Source organism: Vespa mandarinia, chromosome 3, assembly GCF_050613455.1.
Source record: "Vespa mandarinia isolate Hongniang chromosome 3, ASM5061345v1, whole genome shotgun sequence".
NCBI classification, from domain to species: Eukaryota; Metazoa; Arthropoda; class Insecta; order Hymenoptera; family Vespidae; genus Vespa; species Vespa mandarinia.
The window spans coordinates 9229471-9240000 of NC_140812.1; the positions used below are offsets into that span (position 1 = coordinate 9229471).

General features: G+C 29.3%; 2 protein-coding genes across 4 annotated transcripts; one reads left to right on the top strand and one right to left on the bottom strand.

The window, feature by feature from the left end:
* Window positions 1–218: 218 nt before the first annotated feature.
* On the bottom strand, window positions 219–6395 carry LOC118445074 (erythroid differentiation-related factor 1). 3 transcript variants are annotated; one of them, XM_035874017.2, is made up of 9 exons: window positions 5886–6043; window positions 4582–5620; window positions 4056–4469; window positions 3060–3857; window positions 2757–2936; window positions 2241–2617; window positions 1737–2055; window positions 1153–1462; window positions 219–994 (listed from the first exon to the last, which is right to left on the bottom strand). In XM_035874017.2, exons 2-9 carry the CDS (start codon window positions 5609–5611, stop codon window positions 856–858), a joined length of 3567 nt encoding a protein of 1188 aa, XP_035729910.2. In that variant the 5' UTR covers window positions 5612–5620; window positions 5886–6043; the 3' UTR covers window positions 219–855. The 3 variants fall into 3 exon arrangements, with proteins under 3 accessions (XP_035729910.2, XP_035729909.2, XP_085512116.1); XM_035874016.2 differs by lacking the exon at window positions 5886–6043 and adding an exon at window positions 6242–6395 and having other exon boundaries at window positions 220–994; XM_085655990.1 differs by lacking the exon at window positions 5886–6043 and adding an exon at window positions 6242–6395 and having other exon boundaries at window positions 870–994; window positions 1135–1462.
* A 942-nt stretch (window positions 6396–7337) lies between these two features.
* On the top strand, window positions 7338–8707 carry Arr1 (arrestin 1). Its single transcript, XM_085655680.1, has one exon. It carries the CDS (start codon window positions 7532–7534, stop codon window positions 8666–8668), a length of 1137 nt encoding a protein of 378 aa, XP_085511806.1. The 5' UTR covers window positions 7338–7531; the 3' UTR covers window positions 8669–8707.
* Window positions 8708–10530: the final 1823 nt, after the last annotated feature.

Here is a 10530-nt window from a genome sequence, read left to right on the forward strand (position 1 = left end):
TATGTGTGCACATAATATATATATATATGAAATTATTATGAATAATATTTAAATATAATTATATGAATTTTGTATACTTATATACTTAAGTTTATATATATATATATATATATATATATATAAAATTGGTGAGGGTTTAGAAGATAAATTATTTTTAAAACAAATATCTTCATTCAATCATTCACGATTAATATTTATTCCTTTCTTATAAATAATACATAAATAAAAAGCATTATCATCATGACTATATACAATTTACAGAATTTAAAAAAAAAAAAGAAAAAAAAAAAAAAGGAAATAAAAAGAATGTCATTGTCCATCACTGTCATCATCGTTTCTTGTATATATATATACACGCACACACACTCGCATACACACACACATACTCGCGCACACACATACATATATATATATATACTGTAGGCAATTCGGAGATCGTCAAAAATGCATTTGATGGATCTCGTTCCTCCTTCAATGTTTATAACTATAACGATGAACATTGATACCATCTGTTTTCTTTTTTTTTTTTCATTTTTTTTTTTCATTTTTTTTTTGTTTTTTTTTTTTCTTTTGTTTAGTAGAGTAATATACAAATTGTAAATCTTCAAAAGATTTACAAAAGAGACAGACTTATGTGGGAGTAAATTAATTGACATCGATTTGTTCATGTTAATCAGTTAAAGATTGAAGAAAAAAAGGTATAAAAAAAGAAAAAAGAAAAAAAAAATCAAAAGGAAAGAAAATAACAGAGGGATCGAGATCTCTTTGCGCAATTTGAAGTTCTACGAACTATAAAGTATGTATTTACATAGTTTTTCTTTTTTTTTTTTTTTCTTTCTTTCTTTCTTTTTCTTATTATTCTATATGTTGCAATATATTACATAGATCCTTTAATAATTGTGCCACGTGAGCTATCAACGTTATACCAGATATCGTTCCAGATCTAAGTGCACGACTGTAACATTGCTTATACAAATTGACGAGAGTTTCGTATCTGTAATAAAAAAAAAAAAAAAAAAAAAAAAAAAAAATAAAAAAATAAAAAAAAAATAAAAAAAAAAAAAAATTAAATAATTAACTAATTTTTTTTAGAAATTTCGTTGAAATTATAAATTTATATATATATATACATACATGTTACATTTTACTTACTCCTTTTTATTCGTGGCAGTGTTGTTCTTATTAACAAGTAATTTGGTTAACGATCGTAATATAAATTGTAATCTTTGTTCGAGCAATACGACTAAACTCTCATCGTCCTCTGTAAACTTTTGTTCCTCAATAATTTTTCCATCCTCATTTGTATTAATCGTATCACCTTCTACCATATTATTATTACCAATTATTTTCTCCTTTGACGTTTTATTTTTTTCACAGAGTAAATCTATGATTGGTCGACACTGTAACAATAACTCCATACCATTTTGATAAGCCTTCAATTTGCCGTTGAAAGTTGTAGCACCTGGTTTAAAAAAGAAATAATAATAATAATAATAACAATAATAATAATAATAATAATAATAATAATAATAATAATAATAATAATAATAATAATAATAATAATAATAATAATAATAATAATAATAATAATACAGACGTTAGGGTACAAAAGAGATAATAGAGAAAAAATTAAATAAATAAATAAATAAAATGAACGATGAAATTTCATGAAGTTTATATCTAACGATTACAAAAAAAAAAAAAAAAAAAAAAAAAAGAAGATAAAAGAACTTTACTTCGTGCCTGATGTTCAGCCAAAGCTACACGTTCCATTTGTACTCTCAAAAATTCCGTCGTCTGTTCCAAAGCCAATAACAATTTGGCCGCTTTATCGTAATACAATTTACACAATTGTAAACTGTTTTTTCTCTTGACATTATCCGAATCCGATTCGAATTCTCTATATATGTGATGATATAAAGATGCTAAACGATGTTGAATGATAGCCGCACGAAATTGATATACTGGCTGTCGTGAACCTGGCGTATCCACGTCACAATGTTTAAGAGCTTTCTGTAATATATCGACTACTTCTCTTTCAAGCTCTTCTTCCGTCTGTAATAAATATCATATAAGAAAAAAAAAAAAGAAAAAAAAAAAAAAAAAAAATAAATAAATCTCATTTATTTTCATAGATTTATTTTTAATATTTTATCTTTCATTGTCGATAAAAATATATCAATAGAGATTTTATTCGAAGAAAAAAAAAAAAAAAAAAAAAAAAAAAAAAAAAAATATACCTTGTTTCCTTGAGAAGGAAAATCTTGTAATAATGTGGCCATAGTGAAAAGTGTCGTAGACAAATCCCACGTTATCGTGTCCCATATTGCCGGATTAGATTTTCTAGAACCTAGAACTTGCAATGCCTTTTGATAATTCGCAAGTGCTTTATTGTAAAAATATTGCTCCTGTGTATTATGTTTAACGTGCATATGAGCACAAATTCTCATTAGTCTACCGGTATTTGAATGTAGTAATGCCAAATTTGCTTCATCGTGAACAGTTTCAAATGCTTTAACACCCGCTTCTAAATGATGTAAGGAACGATTAAGTAAAGTAGTAACGTCTGTCGACGATTGGGCCGATTCGTTTGTTGTACTTTCTTGTTGGTATCTTGCTAAATATACAAAATGAATATTTAGTTTTAATTATTAAATGAAAATATTTAATTGTTTTTTGTTTTATATATATATATATATATATATATATATATAATAATATATATATATAATTAAATTAAAATACAATCCAATTACTTCCTGCTTGATTCATATATAAAACGCCTAATTCATTATGAATATTTCCTAGTCTTCTTAATAAATTATTTTTTTCTATTTCCAATGGTTCATAAGACAAAGCTTTTTCGTAACACTTGTAAGAAGCGACCAATGTGAATTCCAAACTTTCAAGACGTTGCGGCAATAATTCTATACCGTCTGAAATTATTATACACATAATATTGTGAAAAATGTGTATAAAGAAAAAAAAAAAAAAGAAAAAAAAAAAGAAAGAAAGAAAAAATTTGTGATTACTGAATAAAATTGTATTTCTATACGTACACGTATCCAAATCTTCCATTGAATATATTTCTTCGATTATCTTCTCCTCTGTTATATTTTTAATTTCATAATTCTTTCTATGTTTCTCTATATTACACCAATCTTGTACAGTCATAAAACAACAATCACCAGCACGTCCTAACAGACAGCTAATAGATTTTTCATTTCTTATGCCACAACAGACCTCCAATATTTTTTGACATCTCAATACCGCCAATATGTATCTCAAAGAGGCACCATAATTTTTATTCGCATATTCGTTTTCAGCCAAAACAGCAAATATCAATGAGGCCTTTTCGTACAATAGAGTTTTTAAATGTGCATTCCAACTGACATTGTCACTCTTTTTTGGTGCCTGCCAAATTGGTAAAGTTTCATTTTTTGATTTACATAACCAAGATTTCATATCTTTGTTGTTAACAGATGTATTTTCTTTTGTAATAAATTTTTCCGATTTTTTCTTCTTTTGTTTATTTTTCCTTTTATGACTAGGACTATTATTTTGCGAAGTTTCTCCGGATTCACTATCTTTTTCTTGATTCAAAGAAGCATATGGCATTGGTATTGCCTGAAAAGGTTTTGCCATGTTTGGATTAGCTTCTTCATATTTTTTTCTCTCATTTTCACGGTCATCTGTTTTCTTTTGTTCTTCGTCTGAATTTTCTTCAGTTGGGAAATATTTCAAACACTCAAGACCATGAGCTACATGCTCCAATGCAGTTAAACATCTTTCTTCTACGCTACCTGTTATTGGTGGTGGTTTGTACTTAGGTCCCTCTTGTTCTACTTGCTCTTTGACTGAAATGATTTATTATTATTATTATTATTATTATTATTATTATTATTATTATTATTATTATTATTATTATTATTATTATTATTATTATTATTATTATTATTATTATTATTATTATTATTATTATTATTATTATTATTATTATTATTATATATAATTAAAAATTTTAATATTACTATGATCTGTGTAAAGATATTTACTATTTGCCAATGTTAAAGATTTAATAGAAGCACTGGGAGTTTCTTCATCTTCTTCTTTTTCATTTTCATGATTTGTACTGCATTCACTTTGTGTATCTTCCTCGTCACTTTGATCGGAAAGTCCTGGACTAACGGGATCCGTACTTGAAGGTACATATAAGTCAGAAAGCATAAAATGAGCGGACGTAACGATTTGCGGATATTTCTCCTTTGCAAGAAGTTGAACACAGTTTTTCAATAACATTCGAATAGTACCCTGATGACGATGATAATCAGAAGAATATTTCATATTTCGAGCTACTCTATATAACAGCATTGCCACTGGCACGGTAAATGGATTTTGTCCTTTTTCATCGGTAACATCATTACATAATGATGTTAAATCATATAATTTTACAACATCATCGTCTTTACCTATTGAACATTTTAAAGATATATATATATATATAGAAATTAATCAATCAAAATATATAAAGAAGAAAAAGAAATTATTTAAGGGGAAAAAAAAAAAGAAGGCTCTACTTACCCTTAAATAACCAATAAGTGTGACCAGCTTTTGTCGCATTGTTTTTTAAAAAGCTTAATATATTTTGTGCTACATCTCTAATAAGTTTGGGACTGAATTTTGAATCATCCAAATTAGGAAGATCCTCTGTTTTAATCAATTCATATTTTTGAACTATACCATGTAAATGATAACACATGACTACTTCAGGAACATTACACATTAAATTGTCCAACCAATAATCTATTCCCGTTAATACGTTAATAGGTTTTGACATATCTTTTAATCGTAAACTAATACAGGGATGAGTTTGCCCGCCAAATATTGGCATGTCAGTACCAATAAGCATTTGTATATTTTCAAAAGTCCATACAACGTTACGTGCAAAATTATGATTATAGTTTGGATCTGGTACTTTTTCCTCTTGCGTTGGTTCAGGTAAACATTGTTCCAATGGTTTAACGGGCAAAGGAGGCTTTATATTCTGTTCTTTACTATCAGCTAATACTATAGAATGATAAAGGAATTTTGATACTAAATTCCTTTGTTGCAAACTATTTCTACTGTTTGCCTTATGAAACAATCGTTTTTCTTTATCTCCTAAGTTTTGAAATATGTGTTCATAAAAAAATTTCTTCAACCATTCCCAATCACTTTCCGCTTGGCGTAATAAATATTTATGTATATCAAAATCATCTATCAATAAAGTATTTTCTATACGGTGTACCATCATCGATATAACACCATGGTTATATGGTAATTTCAATAATTTTTTTATATTTTCTGCGTCTGACACAACGTCAACTTCTCCAACACAATCAGGAAACATATGAGCCATCCGAAAACTTGAGAATCCTGTGTTCTGTGACCATACACTTTGTAGACCATAACTTTCAGCAGAACTGCTAAGCCAATTGCTGGGTGGAAGATTTAAATTTGTATTACATTGCAATTGAGCAAAAGTGGCAGGCGTTTGAACGGCAGAATATTTCACTACTGCAGTAGACTTGACTGATTTCTTAGGTGAATCCGGTGGGACAACTATAGCCATTGGTTTGATCTACAATAAAAGTATATATATATATAAAAGTATATATATATATATATATATATATATATATATATGTATATGTATTATTTACATAAAATAATTTATTACTACTAACAATACAATTTATTTGTATCTAAAACACATTATAACCATTATACAATAAAATTAAAATGGAGAAAAATATAAATACAAAGAAAAAGAAAATTCCTATTTATATTTGTTTGAAAACAAAAATTCCACTTATCTTGCACAATATTGTAAAAATTAAACATACGTTTATGTATACTTATTTAGAAATGTTGTGTTCTATGAAATTATTAAAAATAGAATTTTGTAGAAACAAATATATAGAATTTGATCAAACGTGGACGAGTCGAGCACGAGGACAGCATCCAAAAACGTGTTTCTAATGTTTTACTCTGAAGGAAGGATAGTTCAACTCTCTTTGAAATATTATTTATCAATAATCACTTATTTCATATACATATATGTATATACATATATATATATATATATATATGTGTATATATATATATATACATATGTATATATAACTTTATTCAAAAGAATGGATATATGCTTGAGTATATGTATATATATACTTAAAAATTAGAAATAACGTTGGCTTACCAAATCAGCACTGGTATTAGAATCGTCTGACATCGCGACATGGAATAATGTCACTTGCGTCTTTCAAAAATAGTTGCTATGTTCCAAAACTTCTAGAAGGATACAACGAAAACCTCCACACGTATCCAAATAATACGATCACAAATTATGTATGATTACACATTGTAGTGCGACCTCTAGCGTAAATAAATCAAAGATAACATCCATATTTTCTACCTTACCGACCGGGAAGATCATAAAAGAAATAAATAATTATTTTCAGAATAAATCTTATTACCGACATTTTTAAAGGGTCAACATTTCAAATAAAAAATTCGAAACGTTTATTCGTTAAAAAAAAAAAAAAAAAAAAAAAGAAGAAAAAGGATTAAATAGATCATCGAGAATTAATTTTTATCTTCATACATTTCAATAATCGATTGAAACAATATAATATATTTTTTTTTCAATTTTTAATCGATATACGTATATAAGATAAATCTCTCTCTCTCTCTCTCTCTCTCTCTCTCTCTCTCTCTCTCTCTCTTTCTCTTTTTCTCTTTTTTACGTAAAAAAAAATTTAATAACACCAGCGCATTTACGTAAGAAAGAAAGAAAGAAGAAAAGAATCGAGCGAAGAATGAGAAGAAACGTAAACGAAGATTTATAGTAGACAAACGTGACGTAGTCGAGTAGTAAAGCCGTTCTGATAAACGATTACATCGTCTTACGTTTACTCGTTCGAACGAGTAACGTAAACCTGCTCATGAGAAAAATAGAGAAAAAGAGATAGAGAGAGAGAGAGAGAGAGAGAGAGAGAGAGAGAGAGAGAGAGAGAGAGAGAAAGAAAGAGAAAGAGAGAGAAAGAAAGAGAGAGAGAGAGAGTGAGATAAAAGAAAATGAAAAAAAAAAAAAGAAAAAAAAATAAAACACCTCGCGTGACCGAATGGTAAAGTACTACCTATATACGTGGCTTTACGTTTGCGTTGTTGAATGGATTAGGAAGCCTCTTAGGATTTACATGGCGTCACTGATAACTTCACGAGTCAGCACTCGTATAAGGTCGATATATAAAGGAACGTTGGGTTTGCGCGTTTATTCAGTCAAAGGTTGGAAGTAACAAACGATATTCTTTTCGATCTCGCGAAAAGTTACTTCTTTTTGTCGATAAAAAAAAAAAACAAAGGAAATAAGGAATAGGATTGAATTTAAGGAAAACAAAAAAAAAAGGAAAAAAGAAAAAAAAGAAAAGAGAGAGAGAGAGAGAGAGAGAGAGAGAGAGAGAGAGAGAGAGATAAACAAAATCTCAATATGGTAGTCAATTTTAAAGTGTTCAAGAAGAGTTCGCCGAACGGAAAGATCTCTTTGTACGTTGGCAAACGAGATTTTATCGATTATTTATCGGGCATAGAACCGATCGATGGTGTTATATTATTGGATCAGAATTATATTGAAACAGGTCGAAAGATATGGGGCCAATTGATATGCAGTTTTCGTTATGGCAGAGAGGAGGACGAGGTTATGGGATTGAACTTTCAAAAGGATCTTTATCTTATATCCGAACAATTATATCCACGTAGTTACAACAAGACGGATGTTAATAATACAAGATTACAAGAGAGATTGTTACAAAAATTGGGCCCTAACGCTATACCGTTCACCTTTAATTTTCCACAGAGCGCGCCTTCGAGCGTGACCCTTCAACCGAGTCAAGACGAGACGGGAGAGCCGTGCGGTGTTAGTTACTTCGTTAAAATTTATGCCGGCGAAACGGAGACGGACATTACGCATAAGAGAAGTACGGTATCCCTTGGTATAAGAAAAATACAATATGCGCCAACTAAACAGGGTCGACAACCGTGTACTATCGTAAGGAAGGATTTTCTATTGAGTCCCGGTGAACTCGAGCTTGAGGTAACCCTTGACAAACAATTGTATCATCATGGTGAATCGATAGCCGTTAACGTTAGCGTTAGAAATAATAGCAACAAGATCGTTAAGAAGATAAAAGCTTTGGTTCAACAAGGTATTGACGTTGTCATCTTTCAAAATGGCCAATTTCGTACTGTCATCGATGCGATCGAGACCCAAGATGGTTGTCCCATAACACCAGGCTCAAATCTACAAAAGATAATATATTTAAAGCCTAACTTGGAAAATAATAGGAATAGACGTGGTATCGCATTAGATGGTAGATTGAAACGCGAGGAAGCCGAATTAGCGTCGAGCACATTGTTGACCTTGCCCGATGTACGCGACTCCTTTGGCATCGTTGTCTCTTATGCCGTCAAGGTCAAATTATATCTCGGCGCATTGGGTGGCGAACTGTCAGCCGAGTTACCTTTCATATTCATGCGACCTAAACCAACCGAGAGGCTCAAATTGGCTAACAACGAAACCTGCGTACACATCGAAAATCTACCGGAGGAAAAGATCAATGAAAATTAGATTAATTTTGTATATATAAATATACATACATATATATTATATATTTATATATATATACACATACACATATCTATTATATTTGTCTTTACGTCTTTGCTTCCGTTCGTTTATCTATCGTTCTTTTTAAAAGTCTACGAAAGGTAATCTCTATTATACTTTTTATCATCGTGACACTTGGAAGCGAGGAAAAAAAGAAAAAAAAAAAAAGAAAAAAAAAGAAATAAAAAAAAGTAAAAAAAAAAAAAAAAAAGAAGAAAAAATAGGAAGGTGTCACGATGTATATTTTTTTATTTTTCTCGTTTCTTTTTTCTTTTTTTTCTTCTCTTCAATTCGAGCGAAAAGTCGAAGGAATGTGAAGATAAAAAAAGAAGAAGAAGAAGAAGAAGAAGAAAAAGGAAAAGGGAAAAGATGGGAGAAAAAAGACGAAAGAAGAAAAAATTAAATAGAACGATATGGTTTATCGAAACCGGAAGCACAAAGTGTCGTTTTCCAAACATTTAGAATATCTCGGAATATAATCTCAGCTTGTCTTTCTACCGACCAATACGTATCGCTATATTAACGCTAACGTTTGTTAGTAAAAATCTTTATTATAATAAATAATTATTATCTCGTTAAAGATTAACTCTAGTTCGATGAAATAAATATGATAATCCTATATATACATACATATATACATATATATATATATATATATATATATATATATGCAAACTAATATTTAAGTTTATTGTATATTATTGAAAAGAGAACACGAAGAATAGAAAAAAAAAGAAAAGAAAAGAAAAGTAAAGAAAAGAAAAGAAAAGAAAAGAAAAGAAAAGAAAAGGAAAACAAATATATATATATATATATATATATATAATATATGTATACATATATACATACCAAGCTACGTACATACATATGTACGTACATATATTATAATCGCATATAACATGTATATTACTATCTTCGCCGTAGAGTGATGGGAAAGAAGGAAAAAGAGAGAAGACGAAAAAAAAAAAGATCCACAAAAAAAAAAAAAAAAAAGAGAAGAAAAGAAAAACAAATCTAGAAACAAAAATTCTATTCATTCTTTCACCCTCTTTGTCCTGTCGAACGTTACAAGGGATTTTATGACGAATACATCGTTTGCCTTATCTCCTCGCAAGCCGATAAGTCTCTCGAAAAGAAACTAAAAGAAACCTTGGTAGTGTACCACGTCACGTTGTTAAGTTTTAGTTCCTTCTTATGTACGTTCCTTCGTTCTTTCGTTAGTTGAAAATAAAAAAAAAAAAAAAAGAAAATAAATAAAAAAGTATAAAAAAAAAAAAAGAGAAAATGCCCAGCATTCTGTTCCTCCTCAAGCAAGATTCATATCATATATATCAAATATATACATATATATATATATCACGTTCATGCCTATACATACATACATATTATATCTGCGTATGTGTATATATATATATATATATATGTATATATGTATGTAATTATTTGTAGATATGTATAGGCATACTTAAAGTAACGACGAAGAGAGTAGTACGACGTAAAAGCCTCTCTATCGAGTATAGTTAAAAGAAGAAGCGCATCGTCGTCCGTAGGAGATCGTTCGTCGTCGGAACGATCGTTCCAACAAAAGAGGGCTTCATCGAAGCGCGTTCGCCTTGATTCGGGATAGAATGAAAAAGAAAAAGAAAAAAAGTTGAAGATGAAGATGAAAATGAAGGAGAAGAAGAAGAAGAAGAAGAAGAAGAAGAAGAAAAGATAGAAGTAGGAGCAGAAGAAGAAGAAGAAGAAGAAGGGTAGCGAATAAGAAAAGCGTATAAGCATAGAGAAAAAAGAAAGAGAAAGAGAAAGAGAGAGAGAGAGAGAGA

Bases quoted from the DNA above. Each gene is read 5' to 3' on its own strand.
- LOC118445074 (XM_035874016.2), bottom strand. From the start codon at position 6,274: ATGTCAGACGATTCTAATACCAGTGCTGATTTG. The intron at 5,621-6,241 runs GTAAGCCAACGT...CTTTTATTGTAG, and splicing joins CTAATACCAGTGCTGATTTG to ATCAAACCAATGGCTATAGT. The intron at 1,463-1,736 runs GTAAAGTTCTTT...TTTTTAAACCAG, and splicing joins GGCTGAACATCAGGCACGAA to GTGCTACAACTTTCAACGGC.
- Arr1 (XM_085655680.1), top strand. From the start codon at position 7,532: ATGGTAGTCAATTTTAAAGTGTTCAAGAAGAGTTCGCCGAACGGAAAG.